Source organism: Pelodiscus sinensis, chromosome 23 (genome assembly GCF_052426305.1).
Source record: "Pelodiscus sinensis isolate ZL-2025 chromosome 23, ASM5242630v1, whole genome shotgun sequence".
Taxonomy (NCBI): domain Eukaryota; kingdom Metazoa; phylum Chordata; order Testudines; family Trionychidae; genus Pelodiscus; species Pelodiscus sinensis.
In genome coordinates this window covers 1,709,531-1,728,088 of record NC_143074.1, presented here as the reverse complement: position 1 = coordinate 1,728,088, position 18,558 = coordinate 1,709,531, and the positions used below count along the sequence as shown (strand labels likewise).

The window sequence follows — 18,558 nt, the reverse complement described above, 5'->3', positions numbered from 1 at the left end:
TAGACAAGGCCCGCATGCTGCAAAAATGGCAGCTCATTAGGTATGCAAATGAGGCTCGGAGATATTCCACACTTAACCTCATTTGCATATTTCTCGTGCAAGAAGCCACGAGGGTAGACATAGCCTTTGAGTTAGGTTTCAAGCATTAACCATTGTGAAAAGGGTTTAGTTAACTGAATGGCTAGACTGTGTGTGTGTGTGTGTGTGTGTGTGTGTGTGTGTGAGAGAGAGAGAGAGAGAGAGAGAGAGAGAGAGAGAGAGAGATCAGGGTGACAAGGTGATCCTGGGAGCAATTGTAACCTGCGATTTCGGGCTGAGCTCTACCACAGATTTCTATATAGGTCCTGCGATGACTCAGGAATCTAAGCCTGGAAGAGCAGTAGGTGCCCACATGGCAGCGTCTCAAAAGAGGCTTTGAATAACACTGTCCTTCAGGGCCTCTGTGATTCGCACTGCCGCTTGCTGTGCGCTCCTGATTGACCTGGTGTCCAGCTGCTCAAACTCGCTGCCTCAGCCCCCCACCTTGCCGGAGAAGCTTCACGCTGGAGGAGCACACAACACACTACCAATACAAAGGGAATGTTGTGGTCACTGAGGTCCAACCGAGTGAGGAGATGCCTGAACCGCCCCATCAAGCGTCCTAAGGCATACACCGCCATTTGGCACTTGCTCACTGGTTATTGACCTCTTCCTTGCCGGGGGCCAGTCTGCCCAAGAAGGGCTTTGTGAGCCCTGAGACCAAGGGGAGGAGGAGATTGGGCTACTGCTCCGGACTTAGGGCAGTAGGGACCTGGCTGCCAAGGAAGCAGGAGGCTCCCTGGAGCTAAAGCAGAGCTGGGGAAGGCAGGCAGGCAGGGCTAGGGGAGCACAATCCGAGTCAGCTCCCAGACTGCAGGGCCTGAGACAGGGCACACTGAGTAAACAACCACCCCCGGAAGGGGGCTCAGAGACTGATGTGGGCACTGCTGAAGGACGCTGTCCCGAAGAGGACGCCGTATCCGGGAGAGAGAGGGGAGACCCCACCAGAGGGAAGGCACCCAGCTCGCAAGAAAGCGCTAATCCCCAGGACAGACGGCTGGTGGCGCTGCGGTGGTGAGTCGACCCCCTCAAAGATGCATTCACAGCAGTGTTGTGAGCAGGACATGAGAAGGCATTCTTCCGCTCTACTCTGCGCTGGTTAGGCCTCAGTTGGAGTATTGTGTCCAGTTCTGGGCACCGCATTTCAAGAAAGATGTGGAGAAACTGGAGAAGGTCCAGAGAAGAGCAACAAGAATGATTCAAGATCAAGAGAACATGAGCCGTGAGGGAAGACTGAAAGAACTGGGCTTGTTTAGTTTGGAAAGGAGAAGACTGAGAGGGGATGTGACAGCAATTTTCAAGTATCTAAGGGTACGTCTACACTACAGCGTTATTTTGAAATATCTTATTTCGAAATAACACATCTACACAAAAAGTGCATTTCAAATTTTGAACTAGCGCGTCCACACTGAGTGGACACTGAATTACATTGCAGGCTGGCCGAAACCAGGTCCAGCAGGGCATCAGGTCAGGAGTTTATTTGTGTGGCTGCTGCGTGAGGCTATCTGAGGCTTGTGCTTAAAGGAACCCCCACCCTGGGCAGCCAGTTCTCGGCTTGCCCTGCTTGCTTGCCTACCTCGCTGAGGGACAGCAGAGCATTTGTGTCTCTGCGTGCTCCGGTTGCCCTCAGTCGGGACACCACAGCACTCTGCAGCATGGAGCCGGAGCTGCCCCTGGGCACTCTGGTGCTTCTCATGAACATGGTGATGCGAGCCTGGCTGCACTTTCTGCAGGCTGCCCTCCAGGATGTCCATCAGGGGGGCTGTCAGTATCCAGGAGGCCCTGAGGGAGAGCTTCCACCCTGAGGAGCACTAAGAGCCTCCCTGGTCTGCCCCACTGGGGGCTTGTGCCTCGTTCCTCCCTCACATCCTTCCACTTACCTCTTCCCTAACTCCCCTTCCTGATGTCAAATAAAATACATATATTTTCATGTATTTTCAACAAACTCTCTTTATTTAAAAAAAACTGGGGAGGGGGGACGAAACTGGTGAGACTGGGGAAAGGAGGCGGGAGAGGGGAGAAAAGAGGGTAGGAGAGGGGAGGGAGGTGGAAGGGGGAAGCAACAGGAAGAAGGGGGAGGGGAAGCTCAGGGCTCAGGTTTGGGGGTCTTGCCGGACCAACTTGATTTTCATGCGAACATGCTCCTGGGTTTGCATGTGGCCTTTGGTGGCCAGGCTGGCAGCTATCCTGCCATAGACGGCCACGTTACGCCATCTAGTGCGGAGATCATAGACGTTGGGGGCATCCCCCCTAAACTTAAGTAAGGTCCACCCTAATCTCCACCCTGAACCAGGAAGGCGCCCACCTTGTCCAGGCCCTGGCAGGATCCTGGGATCTGGCAGACTGCTCCTGGGGGGCGGCGGAGGGCTGGCTGCCAGTGGCTTGCTGGCTCCTGTTTTGGGGCCACTGGGTCAGGGGCAGTGACTGCTGGCTCTGGGCTGGCTGGCTTGGAGCTGGCACAGGAACTGTGGCAGGAGTCTACCCCTTTAAGGGCTCCGGGGAGGGGTGGGAGGAAGAGGAGTGTTCTTGTTTGAGGCTGGAGTGGCCACCAGGGCACCCTGGGAAGGCTGGAGGCCCCCATTTCGAAATAAGTGTCCACACAGCTCTTATTTCGAATTAGCTATTTCGAATTTGGCGTTATTCCTTGTAGAATGAGGTTTACCAAATTCAAAATAAGTGCTCCACTATTTCGAATTTATTTTGAAATAGCGGTTTGGCTGTGTAGATGCTAGTAACGTTCATTCGAAATAACGGCTGTTATTTCAAATTAACTTTGATGTGTAGACATACCCTAAAAGGGCATCATAAGGAGGAGGGAGAAAACGTGTTCTTCTTGGCCACTGAGGGTAGGACAAGAAGCAATGGGCTTCAACTGCAGTAAGGGCGGTTTAGGTTGGACATTAGGAAAAACTTCCTAACTGGCAGGGTGGTTAGACACTGCAATATATTGCCTAGAGAGGTTGTGGAATCTCCATTACTGGAGATACTTAAGAGCAGGTTAGATGGACAGCTGTCAGGGAGGGTCTAGACGGTGCTTGTTCCCGCCGTGAGGGCAGGGGCCTGGACTCAATGACCCCCTCAAAGTCCCTTCCGGTTCCAGTGTTCTGGGATTCTACTACGGCATCTGTGTGGGCAACCCGGGCACCCAAAGATTCAAACACGTTGCCTCCCCTTTACCGTACGCTAAGGGGGAGAGACTAGACGAGTGCTCTATGGGACGCTGCCGACGTGAGCCCACAAACACCTGCTGCAGAGTTTTGGACCCAGGGGACGCCGTTAGCAGAGCCCAGAATGGAAAGCGGCCCACGGTGCCTCGCTCTGGGAGTCGATGGGGCTGCGCTACTTCGGACGGCATTCGATTCTTCCCCGCAGTGAGGACACGCACATTCAACTTGGCGCCGTTGGGTGCTAGGAAACCAACCGTATTGGATTCCACCTTCTCTCGTAGTGTAGACGTGCCCCCCCATACAGTCTCACCATAAGCCGTAGCCTCAGCAAATTCTATCCACTTCCTGTCTGAGGCTGCACAATTCTTTATTAAATCAGTATGACATGCACTACGTCTCAAATCCACCTGTTTCTACTACAGTTGTCTCAAACGTTCTGGACAATGTGTCCCTTCCCTCCTCTCCCACCTGCACTCTCTGTATCCGCCCCAGGGCTTGGCGTGTCTCCATGGAATGGAGGTGTTTTATTCCCTTTCACTATCTCAAAGTTTATCAATTCCATCTGATCTTTTACTGCCATGCTAGGACACATGTACCAAGAGAAGGAACGCGTTCCCCCATTCGAAAATTTCAGATGGACCTTTTCATTCTCCATGGTCCCTGTGTTTTGTTCCAACTTTTAACACCAATCCCTGAAACAACATAGGCCCCGCTCAGCTCCCCCATTAGAGGCTGTTCACTCCCCGGGGCCCTCGGTCTTTTCCAACTTTTAACACCAATCCCTGAAACAACATTGGCCCGAGCACCAGTCTGCAGCTTGTCGGTTGTGACAGTCCCACTAGTGTCTAAGGAATCGTCATTCACCTGCCCCTTCCTCCTCAGGGACAGCTGCCAGAGAGCGTCCGGCTCCCTTCTTGCATTACTGCACAAGCAAAGGGTTTGCTTCCCCTTGCGGAGTCGCTGACCCTGGGTGCGGACGGGGGCGCAACGATTGTCTTTCCCACTGACACTGCAGTGCTCTCCGAACGCTGGGCACCCTCCAGGCCACGTTCCCACCACATCTTGAGCAGTCCCCAACGTTTTCCCGACAAACTCTTGAGCTTTGCTTCTCCGTGCATCTTTCCTCCTTTGTCTGCTGTTCCCCTGACTGGCTGCTTGCCAGGTTTGTGCCACCGCCCAGTGTGGCAGGATCCCCTTTGCTTCCACCGTTTCCACGGGGTTGTGTGATTTCTGCTGCCAGGCCCAATCTCACGGCGGTAGCCAGACTGAGAGCCATGTCTTCCCATAGCCCCTGGGCGGCTTTGGAGCGCTGGTGCCACGTACAAACCACAACAGCCCAGTGGGAAGTGTCCTCGCGCTTCCCCAGCACAAAGAGAGGGACCATCAGACCAGCAGCTGCCTCCCGTTGCGCAGACTGGAATCCCGCAGACACGCCTGCACCGAAGCAAAGGCACCACGGCAGTGATCTGCCGTCTGGAGCCTCCGCCAGGCTGCAGTCCCTGAATGCCCCACGTGCGTATGGAAAAAGCAGCTGTGCTGTATCGGCAGATACAGCCTGGGCATGCGCCATTGGCCTTGACTGTTTCTCTGACACGGGCACACGTAGCACTGCCGGCACTGGGACACCAGCTCCTTCCTCCCCTCCCCTCTCCATTTCTCGTGGCCGGCCAGGCTGTAAGGGCTGGGGGCAGCGAGGGCTGGAGGCTGGAGCCAGACCCATGCGGATGGGAAATCAGGCGCACGTTGTGAACGGTGAGCGGGGTCAGCCCCGGAGCCATTGGCCAAGGGAGGGGCCGACTCCCCGCCACCGACTGTGGTACCGTGACGACGGGCTGCTCCTTGGCAAGATCTGCTCTGGGGTCATTCTGGGGCGCGCTGGGGCCTGTGAGGCACAGGGGGGCAGACCAGAGGGGCACAGTGGTCCCTTGGTCTTGGAGCCCATCCACCCGCTGCTGTCGGCGCCTGGGGGCGAGCACCGCACGGAGCACAGCGGGGCCCGTGTGACACGAGGCCTCCCGTGGCTACTGCCCCACCACTAAGAATCGAGCAGGTGGCTAGTCAATGCGCCCAACCCTGCTCCCCGGGAGGTCAGCGGGGGGCTTGGGCTGGGCGCAGTGGGTCAGACCGGGCTCCTTCCTGGGCGCCCTCTTTCAGTCTGTCAGCAGACACAGTCCCCTGCACCAACACTGGGAGCAACGATTCCGCCCGGCTCCGTCCAGTAACGTCCCTGGGGCAGCAGTGGCTGCTGCTCCCGTCCCGGCCACGTCCTGCCAGGCCACGGCGTCAGCTGCCGCTGTGACCGCTGGAGCTGCAAGCGCCCAGTGGGACCGGCTGGAATGTGGGGCGTGGGAAGGAGGCGCTGGGATGGGCCAGGCAGCTCTTCCCTGGCCCCAGGCTCCCTCCTCCCTGCACATAAAAGGCTCCTGGCTAGCAGGGAGAGGAGAAGGTGGGAAGAAGGCGAGTGCAGCGGCCACTGCAGAGACCAGCCCCAGCCATGGGGAGAGCTGCCCGGAAATGGCTCGTCCCGCTGCTCTGTCTAGCAATAACGGTCTGTCAGGCTCAGGACACCTGCCCAGGTGAGGGACAGACAATCCCTGTTCACAGCTGCATTTCAGCCTCTGCTCCCTGCCCAGCTGGGCCCTGCAGAACTGGGAACTGGGCAGCAGTTCTGTGGTGCTTTGCCTGCTCGCGGTGCCATGTAACAGCTTCTTTGTACAAAACTACTTGGTACAATCTAACCTGTGTGGCAGAAGTGCACAGCACAGACTGGAGGGGTGCAAAAAACAGGCGCGGTTTTTGCAGATTATTTGGTGCAAATCTCTTCTTCTCCGGTAAGAGTCCTCAAAATTGGATTGCACCTCCTGTACCTCATCTTCATTTCCAAAATTCTAGCCTCTCTGTGTTGTAGCTGGGCTGTCTGTCTAAAGCTCCCAGCTCCTTTGTATCTTGGACCTAAATCATTTGAACATAGTGACTGACAGCCCCATGCAGTCTGCTAAGCCAAAGGCTAGAAAATGAAATGTCAGTCCTTAAATCCCTGTTTCATTAAAATAAACATGGCCGCCGCACTGTGCCGACAATCAGACCCCGATCGGTCGGCTGGGAAAGCCTTTGCCGACCGATCCCTTATGCTTCGAGAAACGAGGCTTACAGCATAGGTGGCAAAGGCTTCCTCAGCCGACCAATCCGTGTCTAGACTACCGCGCTTTGCTGGAAGAGCTGATCGTCGGCACAGGGCGGCGGCCATACTTACTTTAATTAAGAGGGGATTATTTAAATCCCCTCTTCTTTGCCGATGCTGGGTAAACTAGTTTACATGGCTCCGTCAACGGACCCATGTGGTCTACACACCCTGTGTAATCCTATGACCTTATGGAGGATTTAGTCGAACGTGTGCAGACCTCATCCAGGCAAACTCTCTTTGAAGGGAAAGGGAGCCCTGCTGAATTAGGGTTGAATTCTGGTGTTGCAATCTCTGCTCCTGCTTTCTCATTTCATTTCCTGCAACTCATGGTCATGTGGAAAATCATTCTCTATGTACAATCTATGGCAGAATGCGCTAGGTTAGGAGGCAGTTTCTATATCACAGAAAATATTAATCCCTCCACATTTTGCTTGCCTCAAGTATTTCCAGTGTCCCTGTATTTCTCCACTGATGTCTCCATAGATAATTTTATATTTCACAAGGTGTATAATATAGGGAGGGCTCTGTTGGATTAAATTATATTCAATTCTTAAAAATGTCTTATCTGAGCTCATAGCGATTTTCAAATTAATTTACCTTTAGACATTTTCTTCCCTGAACAGCAGCTCTTTGTTTTTCTCTGTGGTTCATTCTCCTTTTGTGTCTCTGCAGTTAATTTCTCATGAACTAGTCCAGTGCCGCATCGGCTGGGTTGCAAACACTGCCCAGGCTTGTGGACATCAAAATTAACTCTGTAGTGATTTCTTTCAAACACAAGTTCTGAATAACTGCTTTTGAACTTTGGCTTTTACTGTAACGTAAAACCAAGATTAGCAGGAATGAGCCAACGTGCGGTATCAGAGCATTGACACAAATGCGTAACTGGCGGGAATGGTGGGTTTATTGCTCATGGAGGAAAGAAAAGGCAGCAACTATCCAGGCTTTTGTTTGCTGGGTTTCTCCCTCTGGGTTTCTGCAGAACGTTTCTGATCCGGAGAACCGAACAACCACTGATTACGGGTTCGTTTCTTTCCCCAGAGGTGAGCTTAGTGGGCCTCAACGGTACCCAGAAAGCCTCCTTTCTCCAAGGCTGCAGAGGAATTCCAGGCACTGTGGGGCCCAGAGGAGACCCAGGAGCTCCAGGAGTAAGAGGTGTGTTCCCGGCACTGAAGGGAGTAAGTCGTGGATGGTGCTGATGTAAATGGGAATTATTGTTGCGTTGTGTACAGACATGGCAAGGCACCCACATGCTGTGGTGGGCGATCGACGTTTCAGAATAACCAGTTTTTGAAAGATTCTCCATTCCCTTCGGAGGGTCTGACTGGCAACCAAGCCCCCTGGTTCTTTCCTCATCTCTGTCACTGCTTTGCTGTATGACCTTAGTCAAGTCACTTCCTTTGAGCCTCATTGTTCTCCTCTGTACAATGGGAATAACTATCCTTTGCTTCCCAGCGGTTTTGAGAGGCTCGTTTCAATGCTCTGAGAACTTTGCATGAAGGACTAGAGAAGAGTACAACGTGATTAGTATCACGAGCCATGGCACGTTGAATGGGTGCATGTAAGCATGATTGTTTATCAGCTTTGATTCCCACACTACAGCATGATGTGCTTGTCCCACTGACTTCAATGGCCTTCCATGCAAACATCCCTGCTAGGGGATCCTGACGTGAGAGCAGGTGCCAGGGGGCCGGATGCAGATACGTTGTTTGAATTTCGACATGGATGGGTCATTGCAATTTGAGCCCAGGGGGCAGGGGGATTCACACACTCAGTAATCAGGATTCAGTCAGTTTTCTGTGTTTGCAGGAGAACAGGGAAGCCAGGGGATCCCAGGAAAAGTGGGACGAACCGGCTCAAAAGGTAAAGTAAAAAGGGCAAAAGAGCTTTGTTTTCCTATTATGTAACCTAAAAAGAGGAAATTTGTTTTGAATAAAATATTTAATTAGCGCTCTTTATCAAACACCAGTGCGTATAATATCTGGGCTCCAAAGCCACCCTGGCTTCCCTTCCCTCTATTTGACATCAAAGGGTTTATTATTCCACCACAACTTCTGTTCTGCTCCACAGCCGAGATCGGGGAATCTCTGACCAGCCTTTCCTGTTTTATCTTTTGTTCAACCAGGAGAAAGAGGTGCTGCTGGCCCCCCTGGACTGACAGGTGAGAGTCCTGCGATGGTTCTTCCCACTGCGGAGCCAGGCACCCTGTGGTGGTGTTCACGGTGACAGAGGACTTGAGACCTACAGTCTCCCTGCGCTGTTTCGTTGGACTCTTTTCCCTTCCAGCTTCTTGAAAGCAAAAGCTGAAATGGAATCGGTGCCAGTTGAACAAGATGTGTCCTCGTGTCTTTCCCTAATTGTCAAATAAAAAAAAGCGGTCTTCCAGAATGAAGAGTTGGAACATTTCAAAACGGTGAATGAAATATTAGCTGGAAAATTGTCACCGAGCTCCAATTACAATGTCCAATATGTCACAACGTCCTTCGCAGGCACAGGAAATAGGTCCCACTGCAGAGTAGTAGACAAAGCCTAAGCCTGTTTCAGTTCAGCCAGTGCAGAAGACGAGATGAACGCAGTACTGCCAACCCCAGATGATTGAATATCTTGTTCAAAAGCTTCAGAGGGGGAGCCGAGGGAGCCCGTAACAGGAAAAACTTCAATAGTCTGGCAGCACCTTAAAGATTAACAAAACCTGTAGATGGGATCACGAGCTTTCGTGGGCACAGCCCACTTCTTCAGATGACCAGAGTGTTGGAAGTCCAGATCCAAGAATAAATAAGGGAAGGTGGGAAGGAGGGAGAAGGAAAAAAAATGGAGGGGAGGAAGAAAATAGAGACAGCGAGTAGATAAGCTACAGAGGGATAGCTGAGTTATTCTGTCACAGGAAAGACTTAAAAAACAGCCCCCAAAAAGGGGCTACTAGACTATTCGTTCTTTAAATCATGATGTTATGGACAAATAATATTCCTGGTGTTCTTTTCATTTGCTTTCTCCATTTTCAGTGTCTATCTTTGATAATATTTGATAATAAAGGGTTTATTATTCCAACACAACTTCTGTTCTGCTCCACAACCAAAATCGGGGAATCTCTGACCAGCCTTTCCTATTTTATCTTTTGTTCGTCCAGGAGAAAGAGGTGCTGCTGGCCCCCCTGGACTGAAAGGTGAGAGTCCTGCCGTGGTTCTTCTCCTCTGTGTCTCCCTTGAACAGCCCAATGACAATGAAAATGATGTTCTGAAATGGACAGTTGGAAACATTTTTCTGCTTTGCTGAAAGTTTCTGACAAAACATATTTTGTTGAGTAAAATATTAGCTGGAAAATTTTCCCCGGTTCTAATTATAATCTCTGATGCTCTATCTCATAAGGTCCCATGCAGTCATGGGAAATAGGCCCAAAATGCAGTGTAGACATAGCCAAAGCCTATTTCAGTTCCGCCAGTGCAGAAGGAAAGATACATGCATGTTGCCAAGCCCTAATAACTGACTATCTTGAGTCAGATTCACAAAAAATCAGGGGACTGCTCTTAGAATCATGATATTATGGACAGATAACAGACTTGGTTTTCTTTTGATTTGCTTTCTGTTTACAGTGTTTAGGTTCTACCAGGGTCACATTTTTAAGCATCCTCCACAGCCTCAAGGGCTAGAAAACAGCTTTTCCTTTAAGAACGAAGGCTGTAATGATCTCAGACCCATATGGTCCCAGCATGTCGGGCTTTCAGGAAAACAATAATTATCATGAAACTTGTGACAAAACCGTATGAGTCGGCAACACTGTAAATGCATCACCTGAGGCCCACAAAACCAACATTAACAGATTGCTCAGAGTGTAAGGGGTGCATGGCTTTCTCCTAGCCCCGTGCACAATTACACCCACGTGATTGCTGTGGTGAGAGGTTGAATTATGCAGGTGGCATCTAGGCAAAACACGGATTTTACACTGAGTTCTATTTTTAGGAAGTAAAGGAGTCTCAGGAGATCCTGGACCCGATGGAATACCCGGTGAGACCCTCTGCACTCTCCCTTGTACTGTGCGCATCATTGCAGTTTCATTTCTTCAGCTTGAGGAGCTCTCGTCTTGGCTAGTTATCACGTCCACAGTATCAAGCTCACTGATTGTTCTGTGAGATTTGGGCTTTACAAAGGGAGAAATAGCCCTGCCTGCAGAAACAGGTGCCATCCATGTTTTGTAACATCCAAACCAACGCTAGGCAGAGCACCCTCGGTGTTAAAGAGAACAGCTGAAATGTAGGTGAAATCTTTAGATCTGGATGTGTATCCTGGAGAAGGTTACTGTCTCCTACCTCCCTTGTATTTCCAATGTACTGAGACTATGAATCACAAGACATGGATTGTATTTAGATGTCCGGTTAAAGGAACTACCTTTTATTTATCAGGACTTTAATGGATATTCTCCCATTGACACTTGGATTTTTTTAAATATATTGAATCAAATTCACAGCTAGCGTAATCATATGCAACTCCCCTGACTTTTTCTTTGCATTCATTGCTCCTGTGAACTGAACAGTAATTAATTTAGTTTATTAAGGACCAATTTTTAGCTATGCAAAAGGAGCCTTATGAAAAGATTACAAAATAGTGTTGGCTATATAATGCGAGCCGTATTGATGGCTCAGGTTAGAAGACTCAGAGCCCAGATGTGTGTGATTCCATTTCCACTTGTTTTTTATTTATAAGCCTTTTCAGCATAACTACTACTTCGCTATCCCGGCAGTCACTGTAGCCAACTGCATAGTTTAGAAGACAAAAGATAATTTTCTGGATACATTTAACTTTCCATTGTGTTTCTTTTCATGTCCAGCGGAGGCAGACATCTATAAAATGCAGTGTCAGAAAGGTGAGAATTTCTTATGACCCTAAATGTTGTCTCATTCCATCCAGAGAAGTGAACATGAAAACGCATTGGCACCAAACAAATTGAAAAAAACCCACATCTCTGCTTGACCCATTTTCTTCTTCTCAGGCGATCAGCAAAAGGATTTCGGTCTATAAAAATGAGTGCGGTTATAGTTAAGAAGTGGCTTGTGAATTTATGTGGAGACATGTCTCAAATGATCCGTGCACTGGCAAACTGTTTCTTGAGTATTCCTGGGAGGATCTGACATTCTTTGGAGGAAAACGGTCACCCGAGTGACATGATAACTTGAAGCCCTTCTGGCTCAAACATGGATTTCAAATGGCTGTACGGGCATTTGCAGTTTAACTCCTTGTGCACATTTCAATTCCCATGAGTTTTCAAGGTGTTCTCACAAGGAACATGTCGGGTTGGGCACATGTTGTGTCTGCAGGGAGCAGGAAAAGTCTAGCTATGTACATATGCTGCTGCTCTGCTGGTTCTCCAACGCTGGAATACAGAGAGACCACAATCTACTTCACAGGATACACACTACGCAGTTCCCATACACTGCTCCGCCCCTGGGCGCATGGCGCATGCACAGCCCTGCCCCCCGGTGCACCTTACATCTGCAGTTGGGTGCACGGTGCTTGATTGCAGCTCTAAGGGGCGCCATGCAGACACACAGCATCCCTTGCAGCTGCTATCAGGTGCCTCCCATAGGTTGGTACCCTGGGCAGCTCCCCGGTTATCCCCCCCTTAATCCAGCCCTGGGAGGAGAGGAAAAGCTACTTTTCCGATTAGACTAGAGGGCTGTGCCTGCAGTTTGCTTCGCTCGCCAACCCCTCTCCCTGGAGGCTTTGGCAGCCAAAGAACCTGATGAGGTCATTCTGTTCCACGCAGGAAAACTTTTTTATATTTAGAGAGATGATTCTGCAATTGATTTGGCCCTCAGTGTGCCGAAAGCAGCCGTTGAATCCTGCTCCGAGCAGAGTCAAACAACCAATTACAAATTGCAATTCCTTTTCACCCAGGAGCAAAGAGCTGCCAGGAGCTGTTAGCCAGAGGGAACCACATGAGTGGCTGGTACACCATCTACACCCACGACTGTCACGCCATGACCGTGCTTTGTGACATGGACACGGATGGTGGAGGATGGATTGTAAGAACACCGCATAATGAAGCTCACTGGATATTTTTTCTTGAACAACCACCAATTTCCAGGCCCGGGATGGGAGGTGCCCTTAGCCAGGGGGCTGTAGCTCGGAGAAAAGCACGAGGGCACAGACTCTGATGCTGTGATCTCACCCCACTTAGCTGAGCAAAACCACGGACACTCTGCGGGCCCTGCTAACCCCCCAACCCTCCCCAAAGTCTCCAGACACCTGGGCAGTGGGCACAAGGGGTTTCATGGAGGGAGCCTGGAGCCTTAGAACCAAAAGACCCCGTCTGAGGGGACATTTGTCACTGGTACGACACAGGTCCCCGGATTCCCCCTTCTGGCTGTTCTCTGCCCGGCTCCCGGAGCCTCCTCAATAGGGGCTGGAACCAGGATTCCTGCTTCCTTCCACGCTAGTCACAGGCCAGCGGCATCGGCTGCTGCATCGCTCTGGCAGCTTGTGCCTGAGTGGAGAGAGCGTTCTAGGGAGCCGAGGCGACAAAGGGTTTGACCCCTGTATATACGTCCCACTGACACTCTGCTGTGCCTGTGACTGTCCCAGGAGAGCCTCAGGAATCTGATGAAGATCAGGGCCCCATGGTGCCGGGGGCTGGGCAAAGACGGACCGAGAGACAGTCCCTGTCCTCAAGAGCTCACAGTCTCTGCAGACAGGGCAGGCAGAGGGGTGACAGAGGGCCGAGGCCGTGGGACTTACCCAAATGGCAGAACTGGGTGTAGAACTGAGTCCTGATTGCCAGGCCAGGGCTGTACACTTTGGAGCACGTGACCCTTTGTTGCTGCCAAGCTACACTGTGATCCTCCGGACAAGCCCTCTGCGCTAGTCCCCTCAGGCTGAACTGGAGCTGACACTGTCCGTCTCCCCAACGCTTTGCTGCCTCGGGGTTTCCAGTCTCACGCTCTGTGTGGGAGGGTGACAAAGTGGGGTTTCCAGCTAAGAGTCTCCCGTTCCCCTGCAGGTGTTCCAGAGACGGGCGGACGGCTCCGTGGATTTTTACCAGGACTGGAAGTCGTACAAGACGGGATTCGGCAGCCAGCTGTCAGAATTCTGGCTGGGGAACGACAACATCCACCTGCTGACGTCCCAAGGTAAAGACATCAGTGATGCTTCCTTTCCCTAACACTCCCCCACGCAGTCACAAGAATCAGTGGGTGAAATTTTGTGATGCATGTGAGGCAGGCGATCAAACGAGATGGCCATAATGGTGCCTACAAAGTGGGGCCTGGATTGAGCTTCAAGCCTTGAGTGGCTATAAAAACCATCCATAACAGTAATAAATAAGTTTGCTGTAAACTGTTCTCTCAAGGACGCCAGGAGCTGCGTGTTGATCTCAGAGATTTTGACGACAACAATCAATATGCCAAGTTTGCGTCATTCATAATTGCAGGCGAGTCTGGCAACTATATGCTGATGGTTGGATCCTTTCTAGGAGGCACAGCAGGTAGGTTCCAGGAGGGTCCTTTATGGCGGGTGGCAGATGGAAACGTGGAAAGCCAAAGGGACGCAGGATACTTGGTGGCAGAAGCAAATGGCAATGTGCCGGGTGGAAGTGATGTCTCTCAGGAAACACCAGTTATTCTGCTGCTGAGCTAGCGTAGGAGACACACCGGATCTAGGGACAACAACATGTATCGCGTAATATCAGCCCCCGGCCTAGTGAAAGCAGCTGTGCAGAGGTGGGCACAGCTACTGCTGGTTACTTTCCTAAACTGGATCTTAATGCCCCCGAGAAACGGTTGGATTAAACAGAGTAGTGGCACCAGAGGTGGTACACGTCACTGAGTGGGTGGAAAGGTCCCATTTCGTGCCCACTGCAGCCGGACTCCCAAATTCCGAACCAGAGAGTGTCTGTAGCATACAGAGTCTGCTGCGCATCACTGCGGGATTGCTGAGTTACTCCTAGAAAGGGGCAGCAAAGGCCATAGGAAGAGGGGCGTTAAACGCATTAGCAGCAAGAGAAAGATGAAGGCAAGGCAGAGCCTCACACGCGTAGCACTCCTGGGGGCGGAGCCACGCTCCCGAGGCCCGGGGTGCACGAATGGCTCGGGCCGGCTCTGCTCAACACACTGTTAACAAGGGGGAAGGAGAGCAAGCGCAAATGTATGGGAGGGGGGAGGAGGAGGAGGAGTTATAATATTCAGATAAATTAGATCTAATTAAGTCAGCAGGAGCCAGAGAAACAAATGTTAAGGCACAAAGGAAACATGTCTGCACTAGGAAACTATTTCAAACTTAGTAAATTTGACTTCGTAACTCCTGGTGTAATAAATTCAAACTACAGTGTTCACAATATGCAGAAGCCTTGAAATCAGTCCAGTGTAGGCCAGGGCGTAAACAGCGAGCTGAACCAATCTTAGAATCCTCAGTCATTGCGGAGAAAACTCCTGGAGGATGAGCGAGGTATCAGAAAACCGGAGAAGGGTGAACATGGCACCTATCTCCGAAAAGGGGAACAAACGGGATCCCGGACCTGTGGACCAGACAGCCTAATTTCGATATCTGGAAAGAGACTTGAATTAGGAAACAATCAATTGTTAAGCACCCAGATTAATTAACAATAACCACCATGCATGTCTCATGGAAAAGGGCAAATGTAGTGCCCATCAATGAAATGGGAAGTAAGGAGAACCCAGAGAATTTCAGACCAGTCAGCTTCACTTCTGTGCCAGGAAAGATAATGGAGCAAATAATTAATCAATCATTTTGCAAAGATCTAGAAGATAACAAGGTGATAAGTAACAGCATGGATTTGTCAGGGACGAATCATGTCAAATCAATCTGATCGCTTTCCTTGGCAAGATGACAAACCGTGGGAAAGGGGAGAAGGAGCTGACGTGGTATATCTAGATGTCCGTAAAGCGATTGTTACAGTCTCACATGGCCTCTCGACTATCAAACTAGGAAAATGCAATCTAGCTACAGCTCCTATAAGGTGGGTGCATCGCTGGCTGGGCAGCCAGTCTCAGAAAGCATTATCGATGGTTCCTGTCATGCTGCAAGGACACAGTGATATGCGATGGGACTGGTTCTGGTCAATATCTTCATCCAGGGTTTAGGCCCTGGCACAGAGAGTACACCTACGAGGGTTACAGACTATCCCAAGCTGGGAGAGGCTGCACATGCTTTGGAGAATAGGATTGTATTTCAAAATGATCCGGACAACCCGAAGAAATAGTCTGAGGTCAATAGAATCAACTTCAGTGAGGACAAATCCACTGCAGTCCACTGAGGGAGGAACAGTCCGTTGCACACACATAAGTGGGAAGTGTCCCTCCAGGAACGAGTGCTGAGGAAAAGGGGAAGCAATAGCTGTGATATCCTTTGATTCGATAAAATCCCACATGCCGTTTGGAATAAGCCCGGGGGGGAGGGCGGTTGCTCCTGATGATCATTCTGCAAGGGACATCCCTGCCTAAAGGTCACAAGGAAGAGAGAGAACATGCCTGTATCCTGGTGGGAAGCTGCTTGCTGCCTATGGGCTCTTCTCCCTTCGGGCTGCAGGAGCCAGCTCATCATGGGACCACACGTCACAACCGCTTCCCAAGATTTCCTGTTGGGCAGGGTCAATTCCAGATTCCTTCCCAGCTCGCTTGCCCGCGTCTCTGCAGTGATGCGTGGGATGCCCTGTTGTTTTGGCTCCCTGTGATAGCTGCCCATGTCTTCGTTTGGGCCGCTGTCACTGGGCGCTCGGGTCATTTCCCCTTCATTAGGGCTGAGGAAAGTGCCCTCTGAAGAGCTTCTGTGTGGGTGACTTTACCCTGACATTGGTGGAATCAGTGTACGTGGGATATGTTTAACCCTTTCTCCTGAGGAGCACAAATTCTCCATGGCTTCCCCCAGCCCTTGCGAGTACTAGGAACGCAGTCTTGGCACACCAGCATTTTGGCCTTGATGGCAGCTCCATACTCTGATAGTCTGTCTGCTAATTGAAGAGTTTTCTGCCCGGTCTTGTGTGGAGATGCTCTCAGAACTAGGCCTGGTGAAAAATATTCCCCACTGGAAGTAGAACTGCCGTCTCACTCCTGACCCCGGGGAGATTGCTGCTGTCTGCTGCCATGAGAAATTTAGCAACTCCCTGCAGGATTGCCAGACTGTCTGTGGCAACTCAACTGTAAACGTGAAAAAAAAGAGATTCTCTCGCCTGGCTTGTCATTGAACAAACACATAATAGAGAAATCCAATTGTTTCCGCAGGGGATTCCTTCACCGAACACAGTGGCATGATGTTTACAACCCAGGACCGTGACAATGACAAGGCTTTGAGAAACTGCGCTGTAACCTTTAAGGGGGCCTGGTGGTACACGGGTTGTCACGAATCCAACCTGAATGGGTTATACCTGAAAGGGGACCATGAAAGTTATGCTGATGGGATGAACTGGTATTCAGGGAAAGGGTTCCATTACTCCTACAAGATGTCTGAGATGAAAATTAGGCCTGTGTAACCGATCAGGGAGTTAGTTACCATGATTATACTTAGCTCTTCTATAGCAATAATAGGCTTGTGATAATAACCATTTATCTGGAGATGACACTACAGACCTTCTCGTTAGGCGCCAGCCCGTGGGCACATGTGGCTCGTCTTTGCTTTTGGGGTTGTTGGTTTCCAATTTTAGGAGATTTTTTAACAATTCCTCTCCTTGCTAGAAAGTATCAGAAGATGCTATTTTCTTTTCTCATTTCCCAAAAATGTAGCTTTCTATAAAGAAAAAAATATGGTCATTATCACGTCAATATTTTCAGCAATTGCTCAATAAAATATTTTATGATTTATTCCCTGCCAAGCAATACATGGCGATGTCAGTGATAATTCACGGAAATGTCCCGGTGCTTTTAAAACTCTGTTTGCCCACAGAAAATCTCTCAGTTTGCAAACTGCCGGCCAGGGCTGTCTCGGCCCTGTCTCCTTTCCCGGCCGGCTCTCTGCTGTCTGGTGATTCCATTCCTGGCAGCTTCTAGCACTGCCACGCCCTTCTTCCGGGGCTGAGCCACTCGGTACCCGCAGATGCTGCATCCGCCCCGGGAACCTTCCCCTGGGTGGATAAAGCAAAGGCGGCTGGAGGGTTCCCCGTTTCACATTGGTTTGTGCCCACAAGACTGGTCTGCAGCGCTCACGCCCGAGGGCCCGGCCCTGCATTGTTACATGGGGGGCAGAGGCCCCCGGGTTGGAGGGGACGTTCGTTGTCTGGCTCCCGGGGGCGCACGAGGGGGCGCGACCTCGGCCAGCAGTGTCCTGGCTGGGGAAGGAGCCAGTCTGACCATGTGGTGCCAAGGAGCGCGCAGAGCAATCTCAGGCCAGGCCGAGACTAGAAAGTCCCAGGGCTGAGCCCGAGCCTGCAGGGCCTTGTGGGGCAGGACTGGCCGCCCCTCCCTCGCCCGGGGGTCTGGTGCCCGGGGAAGGTCGAACGGTCACAAGGCCCACGCCCAAATCCCTCCCACTCCACGTGCCCGTAGCCGGGGGACAAGCCCAGGGGCCCGGAGCAGCTTTCAATCGTTCTTGCCGCTGCGCCGCCTGCTCGGCTCCCGTCTCTCCCCACGGCCCCGGCCGAGCCCAGGCCCTGCCCTCTGCTCCCGCCGGCCCAGGCCCCGCACCAGCCACAGTCTGCACCCGCTGTGGCAGCAGAGCCGGCATCCGCGCCGCGGGCAGGCACCGGGGGGGGGGCCCTCTGGCCGAATGGAGGCCCTGCCATTGGTGGCCCCTCACCGGAGCCCCCTCTTGGGAGCCCCCCTCTCTGGGCCAGTTCAAATGTGGGCAGTGGGGCTCGGAGCACGGCTCTCCCTGGGGAGACAGCAGGACCCGAGCCAGGGCCTGAGCCTGCCCCAGCTACAGCCCTGCCACGGCCATCTCCCCCTCCGGCTCGGCACCTGGGCACCTTCGCTACGGCCCCTCGGTCCCTGGCAAGGGGCCGTCTCAGGGCGGAAGCGCTTGCCTGGGCTGTGATTGGTCTCACGCCGGGCTGGGAAATGGCGGCCCGTGGGCCGAATACAACTTGGCAACCACCCGATGGGCCGAGGCCCTGTGGGAGCTCGCTGCCTGGCCCGCCCTATCCCTGCATACCCCCACAAGCTGGGGGGAGCAGAGGTTTTGTGCGCTGCCCTGCCC

General features: G+C 51.7%; 1 protein-coding gene across 3 annotated transcripts; it reads left to right on the top strand.

The window, feature by feature from the left end:
* Positions 1–5,739: 5,739 nt before the first annotated feature.
* LOC142819374 (ficolin-2-like) lies at positions 5,740–17,178 on the top strand. Of its 3 annotated transcripts, none has more exons than XM_089772870.1 (10): positions 5,740–5,821; positions 7,468–7,581; positions 8,236–8,289; positions 9,554–9,589; positions 10,402–10,440; positions 11,249–11,284; positions 12,316–12,443; positions 13,418–13,547; positions 13,766–13,900; positions 16,653–17,178. In XM_089772870.1, the coding sequence occupies exons 1-10, from the start codon at positions 5,740–5,742 to the stop codon at positions 16,898–16,900; spliced, it is 1,002 nt and encodes a 333-aa protein (XP_089628996.1). In that variant the 3' UTR covers positions 16,901–17,178. The 3 variants fall into 3 exon arrangements, with proteins under 3 accessions (XP_089628996.1, XP_089628994.1, XP_089628995.1); XM_089772868.1 differs by having other exon boundaries at positions 10,393–10,440; XM_089772869.1 differs by lacking the exon at positions 10,402–10,440 and adding an exon at positions 8,552–8,587 and having other exon boundaries at positions 9,554–9,595.
* The last annotated feature ends 1,380 nt before the right edge of the window (positions 17,179–18,558 follow it).